At 35.8% G+C, this 16209-nt stretch overlaps 2 protein-coding genes across 2 annotated transcripts; both read right to left on the bottom strand.

The window, feature by feature from the left end:
* Positions 1-1115: 1115 nt before the first annotated feature.
* LOC128198954 (uncharacterized) lies at positions 1116-2284 on the bottom strand. Its single transcript, XM_052886954.1, has 2 exons — positions 2230-2284; positions 1116-1423 (listed from the first exon to the last, which is right to left on the bottom strand). Exons 1-2 carry the CDS (start codon positions 2275-2277, stop codon positions 1145-1147), a joined length of 327 nt encoding a protein of 108 aa, XP_052742914.1. The 5' UTR covers positions 2278-2284; the 3' UTR covers positions 1116-1144.
* A 1561-nt stretch (positions 2285-3845) lies between these two features.
* Positions 3846-6875, bottom strand: LOC112055229 (protein FAM136A-like). Its single transcript, XM_052886953.1, has 4 exons — positions 6682-6875; positions 6206-6325; positions 5365-5463; positions 3846-4798 (listed from the first exon to the last, which is right to left on the bottom strand). The coding sequence occupies exons 1-4, from the start codon at positions 6766-6768 to the stop codon at positions 4664-4666; spliced, it is 441 nt and encodes a 146-aa protein (XP_052742913.1). The 5' UTR covers positions 6769-6875; the 3' UTR covers positions 3846-4663.
* Between the last annotated feature and the right edge of the window lie 9334 nt (positions 6876-16209).

Below are 16209 nucleotides of genomic sequence, written 5' to 3'. Positions count from 1 at the left end.
TTAAGGAGTGAACTCCAATAAGTTATGAAATGACATGCGTTACGTTTTTTGTGCGCAACCTATTCTGCGCACCTTTCACCGTGCGCTGCCGCCAACAGCGTGCACATACGTGCGCACCCATGTGCACGCTGTAGGCGGGCGCGCACGCCGCGGCCTGCTGCACCTCGGTTGCGCACCTTTCACTTTTAAGGCGCGAGTATTGAGACGTGCTTCGGGGTAACTTTTTGTTTCTTTTTAACATGCACACTTTTTTTTGTTGGTAAACAGTGCACATCGAGTAGGGCTTTAGTAATGCTTATGTTAAAGAAAACTAAATTTATAGAATTGTAAAATAACTAATAGACTTTATAATATACTTCACATTATATATTTTACTCTTACAATAATATAATCATTAAAATAAATTAGAAAGTTGCGCACTAAATGTGCGCACCAAAAACGTGACACTTTTTCGTTAGTTCAGTTGGTTTTACCCCTCGGATTTTTCTCATACCGGGCGCCTTATATATAAAAAATCGATTCTTAAGGAGTAAACTCCAAAAATTTACCATTCCCCAATATCTCCGAAGCTACTTAAATTATACAGTAAAAGTGAAGAGTATATTTTCTTGAATAACTTGAAAATTTTACAAACAAAATATATTTGAGATACCTACTCCTATCTATAGTTCTTCCATTTGATATATCAATGATATACAGTTTGAATAAGATTTTTTAATTTTCCATCTTGTCCCCCTGTGTCACCGTAATTGGTCCAGTAGATTCGGAGAAAATAATATTTAAATATTAAAATTTTCTTTTAGGATTTTTAAGAAAATTTGATAAGGATAGGTTATTTTTGTATTTACGTACGTTCGAACTCTAAAAATGAGCCCAAAAATTTTATACTTATAAATTGATGTCAGTTTCTATGGAACATGGTAGGTTATGTTAGGTTAGCGTTTGGACCCCGGCGTGGGGCCCCCCTTGGATGCGGGGTCTGTAGCAAATGCCGCCTTATGACTAAACCAGCGCTGGCTGCTGGTTGCTACAGATCATGAGGTTCTGGTTACGACTACTAGGTTAGACCTTAGCAACTCAGAGTCGGTGTATTTAATTATAATAAAACGCTCATAAAGTTTTATAACAAACCAAATAATCATTTTTATATACAAGGTGGCGGTATAACGATCTTTCGTAAATGCGTGCCGCAGCCCAACACGGGCGGCAGTGGCGGAATAGTCACACAGTCACATCCGCACAGCGGCAGGCATCCGCACGGAGACTCGTACGGAATGTTCGCGGGATATCCGCATCCGCATGGAGACTCGTACGGATTATACACGGGATATCCGCATCCGCATGGAGACTCGTACGGGATGTACGCGGGGTATCCGCACGGAGACTCACAGCCGCAGCCGTAACACATTGCTACTGCGAAGACCTGAAATATAGTAATAGTAATTAAGTATTTAGTTTTTAAATCCAACGACTAGTCCTGGCAACGTACCAACAACTTGATCGCTAACTATGGTCCTTAGAAGAAGACACGTGATACTTTCTTAGAATCCACATAACTGAAAAGATTGAGGTGCATGCTGAGGCGGATTATCCGCAACGCAAACTAGGCACGTGCCTAGGGGCGTGTAGTTACAAAGGGCGCGCGAGCTCAGAATTTTTAAATATATAAAGACATTAACATATTGACGATTAAGAACTAAATGCTGATCTATAATCTAAATCTCTAGTGATGTATTTATAACACACCATCACCTGTCAACACACATTAAGGCCTATTTCCCAAAGCACAGAGGAATCATGAATTTCGATGTTCGTTGTGTCGTCCCTCTTGGTTTATTTACAGTTATAACGTCTTATTTAATTTGCACATTAGCGTAAGTACAAGAGTCCTGTCCTGGTCTACTAAAGTCTAGGGTTTGATGATACAATGTCATAGAAATTTATTGCAAAAACAACTGGTTAAAATTTATAGTAGTATGATGGCCATTTATGGCCGGTACAGGGGCGCCGATAAAATGATTGCCTAGGGCGCTCTGGACCTTTAATCCGCCACTGGGTGCATGCCCCGAAGTGGATTCGAACGTGTACACTCCGAATCGAAGGCAGAGGTCTTTTCCACGGGGTTATCACGTCTATATCGATAATTTTGGTTTAGCGGATCTTCTCAATTTTATGTCTAACTCAGAATGCGTCCCATACCTGGATAAATAAATCAATTAAAATACTTACGCAGCAAAAAGAAACCAGTAACAAAACGGACTTCATCGTCGAGGTCATGACACTAGTGACACACTGAACTGACCCAATTACTGAGAAAACAATTAATTTATAAAATGTCATTAAACATATTAAGCAACGTGCGTAAAAACACGTTTGCACAATAAACTAATGTTTCGCTTATCCTCACGAATATGAAGAGGTATATTTCAGTACTTAGGTGTATGTTTCTAATATAGCCACGTTTTTATAACTGCCTCGTCGGTCCAGTTTGCCTATGTGTCTTCACGATCTCCTGGATCTTATTATATCTAACTATTCATCATCATCATCATCATTATCAGCCGATGGACGTCCACTGCTGAACATGGCCTATGTCCAGCAGTGCATGGACTTCCAAACAAAACGGTCTCGAGCCGCCAGCATTCAGCGGCTCTCTGCAATCCACTTGATGTCCTCGGTCCATCGGTTCCGGTGCGGGGTTGCCATTCCAGAACCTTGGGACCCCAACGTCCATCGGCTCTACGAACTATGTGGCCTGCCCATTGCCACTTTAATTCGTGACTCGCTGAGCTATGTCACTGTTCGAATGTCCGTCCGTTTTGTCTTTTGTCCGGGGCATGCACCTCCAACTATTCAGTTGTGTGCATTTTAAGAAATTAAATATCACGTGCCTCAAACGGTGAAGGGAAAACATCATGAGGAAACCTGAGAATTTTCTTAATTCTCTGCATGTGTGAAGTCTGCCAATCCACATTGGGCCATTGTGATGGACTAAGGCCTACCCCCTTTTATTCTGAGAGGAGACTCGTGCTCAACAGTGAGCCGAATATAGGTTGTTAATGATGAAGTAGGATAGTTGGTGGTCTTGATTGTTCCTCTATTTCAGTACCTAACCTACATATTAATAATATCTTTTTTTTATCAATTAGTTTATTTTTTTTTTAAACTCATTACAACTACTATACTTTTCCCTCCAACTAATCGAAAGGCATAACGAAAACACATCTACTCTTTTTTTTTTTTTTTCTTTACAAGTTAGCCCTTGACTACAATCTCACCTGATGGTAAGTGATGATGTAGTCTAAGATGGAAGCGGGCTAACTTATTAGGAGGAGGATGAAAATCCATACCCCTTTTCGGTTTCTACACGACATCGTACCGTAACGCTAAATAACGCTTGGCGGTACGTCTTTGTCGGTAGGGTAGTAACTAGCCACGGCTGAAGCCTCCCACCAGCTAGACCTGGACCAATTAAGAAAATCACAATCGACCCAGCCGGGGATCGAACCCAGGACCTCCGTTATGTAAATCCACCGCGCATACCACTGCGCCACGGAGGCCGTTAAGATATACTCATATCCCAACTAGCCTCCCACGTAGTTCCGGTTCCCGTAGAAATACGTGGGTATGTTACTTATAGATAATGTAGCTCCCATTCAATTGGCCAAAGAACTTTTAAAAACAACCCAGTAGTTTCAAAACCTATCCACTACAGACAAACAAACCAGCATATCTTTCTACTATAACATATTTTGTAGAGGTGTAGATTTGTAATATGGCTACTCATTGTAAAGATTAGAAGAACAGGATATCAACCTACAAATTGTAATAATAAAAAACAAAAAACAACAGTAATGTAGCTTATAATCCCATATCTATAAACATATATAACAAATATTCTTAAATAGTTGTTATTTATTATAGTTATACAAAACTAAATAAAACTATCACTTTCTACTAAATACAGAATGGCATTAGTTTATAAAGCAAGGTCTAGGTATGGATCCTAGGCAGTGGCTTGCACAGAAGTTTTAAGCAGGGTAATCATTATTTACCTGATAAGTTAAGTACTAGTTAGTTACAAGTAATGATTATTATAGCACATACAAGGTGTACAAATTATTATACTATCGTAAGTGTTATTCATATTAATTGATTATGAAACACGGCTAAAACTCACGTGAAATTAGATCGGAGTATGCCCGACTAGTTTCGAACCCATACGGGGCCCTTAGTCATGAGCTGGTTCTTGCATTGCGGCACGATCCAAACTGAATCCAAACAGTTTGGATCGTGTAACCCCGTATGGGTTCGAAACTAGTCGGGCATACTCCGACGTAATATCACGTGAGTTTTAGCCGTGTTTCATAATCAATTAATAAATCATTATACGGCTATACTAAAACAAAAAATGCTTTAAAAAATCATGTTATTTTTAACACAGTTTTCTGTCATAGCACAACAATGCTCAAAGTAGCTTCCTTGTTATTCAATAACAATTATCATCATTTTTCTAGACAACGAAAATTATAGAAAACAAAAAATCCTTTAAGGAAAATGGTTTTTTTCTGTTCTACGAGGTGCACACTGCTAACCTAGGGTCCAGACCCATTTTGGTTTATTGCTTATTTTATCATTTTAACACATAATTCATTTCATTCACTTATTCAGTCATTGGTGGAGGTTTGCCGCTAGCTAGAACCTTCTTCATTGCTTTCAGCATTCCAGGAATTAAGGCTATGTGTTTGTCCACACACTTGACTGCACACTTCTCAAATTCTATTGTGCATTTGTCTATCTGTAAAAGAAGTTTATGAAAATTAATCAAACTTCAAGCAATTAATATTACACACTATACATGTGATGTCTAACAAGTCAGGCAAAAGAATATTGTCACAAGCTATCAGGTTTGGAGTTTTAGCTAAACACATTTTACAGAACGAATTTACTTCATTCATTGTCACAAATTTAGTTCAGCTGATTATTACAAATTTTCAAATACTAATTACATGTTTTTTCTGACATTTTTATTTCAAACACAATATTTTTTTCCTTCAACACCCAAATTCCATCTCTTGCTTTTTAATGTTGTCACGAACGGAACTCTTCTACAATATGAACAAATTGACAACATTATTGCTAACAACGGAAAAGGACAGAGATATTCTTGATTGCTTTCACTTCACAGTCAGAGACAAATATAGACTAAAGCCTCAATAGCTCAATGGTACAGCAGTCTGACTAATCAGTGAAGTGGTGGTTTGATACCCTCCCCGTTGATCTATTGTCGTACCAACTCCTAATACTAGTTCCCGACTAGTTGGAGGGGAAAGGTATATTGGTCATATTTAAAAGAATACTTACAGTTTCCTGACTGGGGTCTGGACCTAATCTGTCTCTAGCCGAATCATTGCAGTCCATAACACACCTCTGCAGTCTGTTTTGTAGGTGATTCATTTCTTTCTATTACAAAAAATCAAAATGGTAATAGGTATTTACAGTTTGCTAAACATCATAGAAATATTACAAAACAATATTTATTACTTAGTTTTCCAAAACAATGGTAAATGTTCTACAGGCATCATGTTAGTGGCTACTTTTACAGTACGCCTAGCATGTGGTAACAACATAATCACATGAAGAGAAAAAGACATCAATAAATAGCTGCAGAGTTGAAATATTGCTCTCTTTCATCCCAATACAACTAAAGAGAGAGCAATATTTTTGATTGTATACCTAGCTATTTGTCGACATGTCTTTTTCTTCTCTTGACACATATCAGTGAACTTTGGCCAAGTAGGCCAAAGTGCACTTTTTTTTTTTTTTTTTTTTCCTTTCTCTTATACTGTTACTCGGCAATCTGTCATTCGACATTGAGCCGTTAGTCTGTTGGTTAGAGGTTATGGGTCATCAGAAGGAGTAAGTCCATTAACAAATCTCCTATTATGCTGTATTCTAGCTATTTTTCTTGGCTAGATTTTGAACACTGTTGCGTTTCAGTCTGCAAAAAAGCAGGCTGCCGTCTCCTTCTAGCCAAAGTGCACTGTGATCAAATTTGAAATTTATCAACAACTAGTGATCTACGCTGGCTTTATTTAAGTACATAATTCTTTACTTAAATAGTAAAAAATATCACTTTCCAAAAACTCCCTCCATTGTTTCAAATAAGGAAAATCTACATGGGAGTAAACTTTTTTTAACTTACTTGTACATAGTTGTTGGCTTGGTTCAACTGAATGGTACAATTCTCAATACATCCGTGCACTCGCTCCAATGACGACTGTTGGTCATCACAACATTTAGATGCACATCTGTGCATGTCCCCCTATAAAAATTATATAATATCAATATATTTATTTAATAAATGAATATTATTTACACAATACACACATCACTGTCTCAAAGTAAGCATAGCTTGTGCTATGGGAGCTGATGAAATTTTTTTCATAAAAATACATATAAATACTTTTAGAATATAATATAACACAAAAGACATTCAGGGCCATGTTTATCATATGAACATTTTCCAGTATTGGGAATCGAACCCGACCTTGGAGGCAGAAGGACGCCCCACTCGGGCGTCACTATTTAGTTATATTGTTTATTGATAAAAAAAATCGCAATGTTTAATTCAAAAGTACTGAATTGCATAAGCCGCGCCGATAAAACCTAACCTCTAACCTGCATTTTTCGTAAATAACTCCTGTCTAGTTCGTTAACTAGATTAGTCATCTCTTGTTCGATTCTATATTTTTGCGCTTCCACCATTTTGATAAATTAAAAATAGTAGTGATAAAATTTGAAAATTTAAAAATTCCAAAAACTTTGTAAATCACATCGGCATTCGGCACTAGACAAACTGTCAGTGTCAACTGTCAACTGTCAAGTTAATGTCTCCTTTTTTCCATTATTCTTTCCCGTAGGGAAAAGGCAGAGGTATTATACCGTACAGCCAAAAGTCAATGTCTCTTTATATTATGTGTCTGTTTGCCACAGATTTAAAAAGGTTAAGATAAATGGATATTATTTCTGTGTCTTAGTAGTTTTTAGTACATGGCAAAAACTCTTCTGGCAGAAACCAAGAACACATTTGTAACGTAAAGTTTGAATGTTTTATAGATTTTACCACCGGTTCGGACAGCATTCTACCACGAAACAAGTAATCAGCATAATCAGTATGGGTTCTGCTGGGAAGAGCAACACACTCAACAGCTGTCCTGTAAATTCATCATTCTTATTGCTCAACAGCTGTCCTGTAAATTCATAATTCTTATAGCTATACTTTCTAGAATAATCTATTCTAATATTATAAAACGGAAGAATTTGTTTATTTGTTTGTTTGTTAGAACGCGCTAATCTCAGGAACCACTGCTTCGATTTGAAAAATTCTTTCAGTGTTAAATAGCCCAATTATCGAGGAAGGCGTTAAGCTATAGATTATCGTTTAATACGCTTGGCGTATTAAATGTGTTTTATGTAACGACTTTCATACTGTTTTTAAAACATTGTAGGTGTAAACTTGAGCTTTGGCATGTCCCATGGACTAACTAGCAGCACTGCAGCAGATCCTAACTCTCTCAGAGATATCATTGTTAAATGTACAAGCCAAGCCAAGCTATTTATAATACTTAAATTAATTTATAATTTTGTTGCTCAAATTGTTATTTTCTGAAGAAAACAACTATTTATATCAGAAGCCTTTCTACAGAACAATACAAAACAATAGGTAGGTACCTACAGTAAGACATCACACTGTGTTAATAAAATTAAACAAGCCTCTTAAGTGTTTCCGAATACAGTATAAGTAACGCTTTATGTCATTATTAACAAGTTCGCTCTTGACTACCATCTCACCTGATGATATAAGAAAGATGAAACCGATGAAAGAAAACCTCAATCGACCCAGCCAGAGATCGAAAAAAGGACTTTCGTCTTGTAAATCCACCGCGCATCCCACTGCGCCACGGAGGCATATCCTTTAAATTATAAGTTTTATTGTTCATAGAAAGATCAGAATTGCAAGATAATGGTTGTAACAATCAAAAAACTTCGTAATGACTAATGTTGCAGTTATATTTTTTTTATTTTCTCAATTAATGATAACGCACGCACTAGAGATAAAATAATATGAATAAATATAAAATTATTATAACTTCCTATTATATAATTCGAGACAATATTGCCGAGAGAGACTACAGATTAATTCAAAATGAAAGGAATTCTTATAATAGTGTGTCTTATAGGCTTAGCTCTACTAAATGTACGAGTAAGTATTTTATTCTCTCTCAGACCAGATACCTTGTCTGAGTTTTCTTTATATTAAATCAGACCGAAAAATATTTAATGAAACTAATTTTTTACGCAAGTTCGTGATGTATTATATAAGATGATATATTATTTAGCTAGGTATTTTCATTTTTATTTTTTCGTGTTGAGTAAGTGCCGATGGCTCCATGTGGAACCACTACGGCGTCACCGGGGGTTTAGGCGAGTGCAGAAACATCGCCTGATGAGACCCGAAGACTAAAATAAAGATAGAAGACGAAACGAGTGTTTAAGAGCGTCACCTATGAGACTCGTACCTCGGCTTCGGCTATCGGGTATCACTATTTGCCGAGAATCTTGACTAATTAATATGCAGTAAAGAAAGGCTTTGCTACTGTTACATTGTGGAGTCTATGTTTCGGATTTCCTTGACCGTGAAGAAGCTTCGGTATTGGAGTAAACCGTTCTTTGAATAATACTTGTTTTGTCAAAAAGGCAAAGATCGGCGACCGTACATCCTGGAGTTTGGCTAATGGCTTAAATTTGGCAGGCGAGTTCAGTCTCTACTTTCATTATCCAAACTCTAACTCAATATTTTTTTTCATTTTCAGGTCACCACAGCACAGTGTTTGAATAGAGAACACAATTTATTCTATAATAGACAAATACCAGAAACAAGAGTGGAAACACCATTAATATATTCACAACCTCATCCAGTGTTACGGGATATTCAACTTCCACCATCACCTACAACTATTATAACAGACTGTACGCCGTCTGTATGTAAAACTTTAGTCGACATCATACAACTAATGTCTGTTTGTAATTTGATGAAAGAAAAAAATGGCGGATCTGACGTTGCTTTGCAAATGGCTGAACCGTTTCTTAGAGAATTGATTTCATCACCAACTTTGTCGAAATCAGTATTAACTGAGCCTATTCCTCGTAACTTCGCTAATCCTAATGTTATTTCTCCATTTCCAAATCTTGTTCCAAATTTAAATCCTATTTTCACTGATCCTGTTTCTCAAACTTTGGTAAGCCCTGGTGGTATTTCTTCTATGTATCCAAATTTTTATGGCTATTCAAATTTTGTCTATTAAACTGGTACGTTAAAGTTTGTTAAACAATTAAGTATTTATTAATTTTAGGTTTAGTTATTTATTAAAATGTATTTTGATTGAAATACACACTGGATCTCAAAAACAATAAATTGTGTAAAATTAAGTTGTTTGTTCAATTTACTTAAATATCGTTAAAATGTACAACCGAAAATTAGAGTTTTTGCTTAATTATTGCGATAAAGATTATAAAAATAAAACATTTGAAATAAAAGACAGCAATGATTAACATTTTTTTATTAACAAGCTAAAAATAATCTACTAAATAAATATACCCAGTCCAAAAGGTGGTCCTATGGGGTTTATAATTTCTTTTGGTTCACAAAAACTAGGGGAGAAAGCAGCTGGTCCACAAAATTCACAACAAGAACACCCAGTATTGCATGGAGGTGGCAATATTACTTCAGGAATGTTATTAAGACATGGCGTAATCATTTCAGGAGCACGACTAGGAATAATTGGACTAATGGGTCTTAATTTTGAAACACCAACACATCCGGGCTTGAGCATTGGTGGTATTACTTCTGCAGTTCCGCACGGGGAACATGGTGCTATAAATTCTGGCATGCCACATCCAATATTGCAAGGAGATATAGGCCTAAAAATTTCTGGTGCACCACATCCAATACTGCAAGGAGATATAGGGCTAAAAATTGCTGGTGCACCAGATCCAATATTGCAAGGAGATACAGGCCTGATAATTTCTGGTATACCACCAAAAGTGTTACAGGGAGTGATAATTTCAGGGACATTTCCAAAACATCCACAATTACAAGACGGAATAGGTTTCACTAATTCTGGTAGTCCACCGAAGCATGGTGTTGCCAATTCTGTTACAGTGAATTTGATACAAGGAGGTGCAATTTCATTAAAGCCTCCAAAGCAACTAGGACAATAAGAAGGAACAGTAACAACTTCATTAGCACAAATTGGTGCTATAACCTCCACTCCGCAATTGTTACATAGATTTAATCTCGGAGACAATATTTCTGGTGCCCCATAACAATTTCTAGGAGTAATTACTTCAGGTAGAAATACATTAGAAAGAGATGGCTTGACAATTTCATTGACACATGGAACCACTTCGTATGGAGTTACGATTTCAGAGCAACCCAAAAAAGGATAAGATTCTATAACTCCATAAGGCTTATTATAAATTGGCTCAACAATAGGCACTAAAGTTTCTATAACAGGTCTACCTGGTGCAACAATTTCTACTGGAGTAATACAGGGCGCTATAGGGGTGACGTATTCAGCAACTTCTATTCTTGGACAGCATGGAGTTTCTATAGAATTTATTTTGAGCAAGTTGGTTAGTAGATTTGCACCCAATTTCGATTCGATAATATCGCTAACTATAAGCAGTTGTAGGGCGTTTGCTAGAGCTGTAGATACTGAATTGTCAACAATAACCTGAGGTACTATTATAGTCGGACTTGAAGTTTGGAGTGGTAGATTTGCACATAGTTGAGACTGAGCCTGCAATCAAATAAAAGATAACATTAAAACATCGTCATCTCCTTTACCTTTATCCCTTTATCCTTTTATTTATTAAATGGGGTCGGCAAAATAAATCAATTTCTTCAATTCGTCAACTTATCATCATTTTACACACAGGTCAACCATCTCTTATTTTGGCCTTCCTCTCCTCTTTTGTCTTTCCATTTGCAATTCTAACATTGTTCTGGTAATGTGACTACCGTCACTCCATATGTCCACAAGCTAACCTTTTTACTCTTTAACTGTCATTTTCATTTATTTTTAGAAATGCTTATAATCATCATAATATGATGCGAAAGTCACGAAATCTTTCAACTAATTTACATGAAACTTTGACAAATTATTGGTATATAATTTTATTGTTATAAATCTCTGAATTTGCTGGTAAAAACAGCATGCAGCAGACTTTGTTTTTATGTGTATAGAACTTACATACCTGACAAAATATGGCCGAGAACGTAAATATTATCAATCTATAGCCCATAGTGCAATTTTAACTAAGGAAAACTAAATGACACACTTACTTTTATAGGTAGGTCAATTTCATCATGATTTAAGTAGGTACACAATATTGTATAATTACATTTAATTACCTCTGATATAGGAGTTACAAATTGTTTCAATAATAATTGTTACACTTTTATAATAGGTATATATTGTTTATATATTTTTATAATAATAATATTTAATCAATAAGTCGGTTAGAGAAATTAGAAGGTGTGAGAAGAAGTGATTATTGTGAGGAGGTTCCTCACTCTGGAGCTCTGACCACCGGTTGCTGGAGCACTCAAATGTCCTGTAGCGGGAGGGTTGTTTTTTTTTTATAAAATTTTAATAGTGTTTTGTATTATTAACACTGTTAAAAATTAAAAAAACGAACAAATAAATAAATGAGACCTTAATATTTTATCAATTAATTTTGAAGTACCTATACACATTGAAATCGCCTCGTGGGTTCATTGATTTGTCTATGTCGCTTCAGGTGATCAAGTCCTAGATTTGAGTCCTGGATCACGCTATGAGATGCTGTTCTTACTTTTCTTCTAAGAAAGTCTTAGAAGGAAGGAAAGTCCTCTAAGCCCGCCCGGAGTTGGGAAGTTGATGGTGTTACACCCCGTGCCGTTAAGCCGTCGGTCCCGGTGATTATCATTAACACCTGATAGTAGAGAGTTGGTACAGCGTGATAGGTCTAAGTAAAGTCCATTTTCTCTATCCTATATACAGGGTGTTCGGAAGTATTTCCCATAACTTCAAGGAGTTGACGAGTCCACACATAGAAGCCGAACTGCGTAATTAATATTTTTTAAACTAAAAAATAAAAAAAAAAATTCGTAAAAAGTAATTTAAATATTTCCGACTATCCATGTAACACACGCCTTTATCTATCCTCGCATTTTAAAATACGTAAAACTTGGCTATTTCATAATCCTAAGGATGCGTATATGGAGCACATTTTAAAATCTACTCGTATTTACAAAATAAATATTAAATTTCGGGCTAAATAGCCCGAAAATATTAATTTTAGAAGACATGTTCCTTAAACATTTTTAATTAATTTTCGGTAAATAAATTAACCCCAGAATTATGAGACATACTCCCTAGCACACAGCACTCGTAGCTTGGTCCTATAAAGGGGCCGTTGAAATGGGTTGAATTAGATATTACCCCCCTACAACCTCACAAACTCGCAAATTTTATGATCAAAAAAAATAAAATAAAGTAATATAAAATGATGAAGTTGTCGTGGAAAAATGTATAATGTTGGTAATAAATAAAATTTTTAATAACGTTAGAATTATTACGTACATATTAAGTAATTGAACGACTAGAAGATAGAGCACGTATCTATGATTAATTAAGTAATGTAAGAAACGTGGAAAATATTATGTAAAGGGAGCGAGATTTTAACTGCAGTAAAACTATTATTATATATTAGTATAAAATTACTCAGCAAAAATATTATTAACAACACTGATGCCCAACTGAATGAACAAACAAAATATGCACGTTACTCGCTGATAGTGTTGCTTTGCGTTGGCAACTTTTTTTTTTTTTATTCTTTACAAGTTAGCCCTTGACTACAATCTCACCTGATGGTAAGTGATGATGCAGTCTAAGATGGAAGCGGGCTAACTTGTTAGGAGGAGGATGAAAATCCACACCCCTTTCGGTTTCTACACGGCATCGTACCGGAACGCTAAATCGCTTGGCGATACGTCTTTGCCGGTAGGGTGGTAACTAGCCACGGCCGAAGCCTCCCACCAGCCAAACCTGGACAAATTAAGAAAATCTCAATCTGCCCAGCCGGGGATCGAACCCAGGACCTCCATCTTGTAAATCCACCGCGCATACCACTGCGCCACGGAGGCCGTCAATCAATCATTTTTATTGGCTTATCGGTTTAGGTATGAAAGCAAACAAAACAAAATAACAATTAGTTTTTTATTGAATTGCCCAGTTGGCCTATTTCTATTCACTAATTTGATTTTTATTAACCTACTAGGAGACGCCGCGCGGTTTCACCCACGTGATTTCCGTCCCCGTAGGAATACGGGTATAAATATATAGCCCATAGCCTTCCTCGATAAATGGGCTATCTAACACTGAAAGAATTTTTCAAATCGGTCCAGTAGTTCTTGAGATTAGCGCGTTCAATCAAACACACAAACAAACAAACTCTTCAGCTATATAATATTAGTATCGATTAGTATAGAATGTCAATAGTATAGAATATGAAATCAACTGAGAAATGTCATCTACCTACTGTATGATATCCACGACAGGTTGTCAGCAGGCACCGGATTACATTTGTTACATAGAATCTCATTTTCTTTTATGCCAACTAACATGCGTCAAAGTTAGTTAATTAGCCTGCAGGTAGTCGAGACATCGGACAATTCTTACTGCTTGCTTAGGCACAGCTTGCTTATTACACATTGTAATGTGTGACAAAAATAAACGGTTTTTTTAATCCTTTCAAAAATAGACAAACTTAATTTGACATTTATATCCACAGTAGGTATAAGTATGGATATTTTACGTATTTATTGACATAAAAATTGCATTACATACGTAAGTTGTATAACGATATAAATGCTTGGAAACCAATCGGTTCTACTTTTATTTGCATATTTGCGTAACAGAATACTTGTGTATGTAAATTAATAAGTAATTATGGCTAGAAAAGGACAACAACTGTTGAGTTTTTTGTTTGCCAGATAGGTATGTACTTGAAAGAAAAAAAGTTGATTAGGTAAATTATTTAATGGGTAGGTAATGTATAAAACAAAACACCTTGTACAAAAACATTTATTTCTCTATATTTACAAAATGTGTACAAAATAACATTAATACATTGATAATTAAATCACTTATTATCAACACATAATTAAATAAAAGTACGACTAGATCACCAGGTTGCAAAATATCCTTTTGTTAAAACAAATCAGACATCGAAAATAAGTTATTATTATTATCGGCTGCCGTTATAGCGGCATATGGACTTTGAAAATTATTCTTCAACGCAAATAAAGATGCCGGAGAGTCAGAAAAAGGCGAAGATGGAGTAGATGCTATAGCGTCATATGGAGACATTAAAGTAAAACCTAGTCTTGATGAAGGTAATCCTGAGCCAGGCTTACCTAATCCTAACATACCTTTAGACATTATATTATCATCACCAAAATTGGACGACCCTAAGAATTTAGAATTAGGCATTTGTAATAGGCTTTGACTGTCAAAGCTATAAGGATTATTTACTGGCAGTTCTGAAGGATACACTAACTCTAGAAGAGAATCAGACAAATTTGAAGATTCAAGTGACTCTGACCTAGGATTATTCATAATGTTATTTACGATTAACAACTGTAGAGCTATAGCTAAATTATTCAAAATATTTGCGTCTAATTTTTCCGTGGTTGACTTTGAGAAACCTAAACTCTTTATAGATTCTATTGCTTTTGAAGCTAATGAAGGAAGTTGTGATGAACACTCGCATTTTGGTGAAGAAGTTAAAGAATCTAGTGCCGATGACATTAATATAGGCGTCTGTGGTGATTGTTGTTTAGGTGCAGTCAATTCACAAGAATGACATACAGGCTGTTGGAAATCTATGGGTTTCTGTTGAGCTACAAATTGTGCCACTTTTTGATAGGCTGGCTGATGATATTCAGTTTGGGTTTGAATCGTCGGTGATATAGGTTCGGCTGATCTTTGGCAAGTTGGTGATTGAAATTCCAGGGTCTGAATTTTTGGTGCAATCATTTCAGTCACTTTTTGGTAAGCTGGTTGCTGGTATAATGCTGAAGTAACAATTTCTGGAGTTCCTGGATAGGTCCTATATTCTTCTGTTTTCTTGTAAGGTTGTGGTAGAAATTCCTTACCAGTTTGAATTGTTGGTGTGATTACTTGTGCTGGATATGTAGATGGTTGAATTTGTGCATTTCTTTGGACACCTGATGATAAATATCCAGCTGCATTTTGGTAATTCGGTTGCCAATATTCTGTAGGCTTAGTAAATGGTGTCAAAACTTCTGAAGGTCTCTGGTATACTTGTTGAGTTACTTTTGGAGCATAGGTTGTATAATACGATTGGTCTGGCCTATATGAAATCAGTGACCTTGGATCCCGTGAGACATAACTTGCAGAATATGGCTGAAGATAGGATGAGGTTACCTGGAGATAGATATTTAATGAAATTAGAATTTTCTTAAATCATAATACCTATACAGATAAAACAAATTGATCATTGGAAAACTATCTTCACTCGGCTATTTCATAAAACAAAAATCTGAAATCGAGGTAATAAATAAATAGTCAGCAATGAATGCAATTTACATTTTTTTTTGGTAAGTAGGGTAGTTATATCATTTTGCGCGTTTCGCACAAAATGAACACTCTCTACGAGGCTTTTAATTACTATTATAACAATTTACTATCGATACGTGGTTTCCACTCGTCAAATTAGGCACAAAATAACATGACGTTAAAAAAATGGTGTTAAGCTTTTCAACAAGCTAAAATTATCGTTCTAAAGCTTATCTTCTTTACCTTGGAAATTAGAAATTCCATTAAAACAAGTAAAAGCACTTTCGGCGCCATTTTGGTCCAGAGGGAGATTGGTAACTGTTGTTTTATCTCAATCCTTTTGTTCATATACATTTTCTTACTATCTAGTATCTTCTATCGAGCACGTAACGTGAGTGAATTGCCAATATTATCGGTTAGATGAGAAAATTGATTATGTAATATTACGAGATAGAAGATTTTGTTGAAAATATTTCTTAACTTAGAAGTCTTAGAATTATCTTGAGACTCTCATAGC

The sequence above is a fragment of the Bicyclus anynana genome, chromosome 18 (assembly GCF_947172395.1).
Source record: "Bicyclus anynana chromosome 18, ilBicAnyn1.1, whole genome shotgun sequence".
Lineage (NCBI taxonomy): Eukaryota > Metazoa > Arthropoda > Insecta > Lepidoptera > Nymphalidae > Bicyclus > Bicyclus anynana.
Note: the sequence above shows the minus strand (reverse complement) of the source record. Positions and strands in the feature narration are given on the sequence as shown.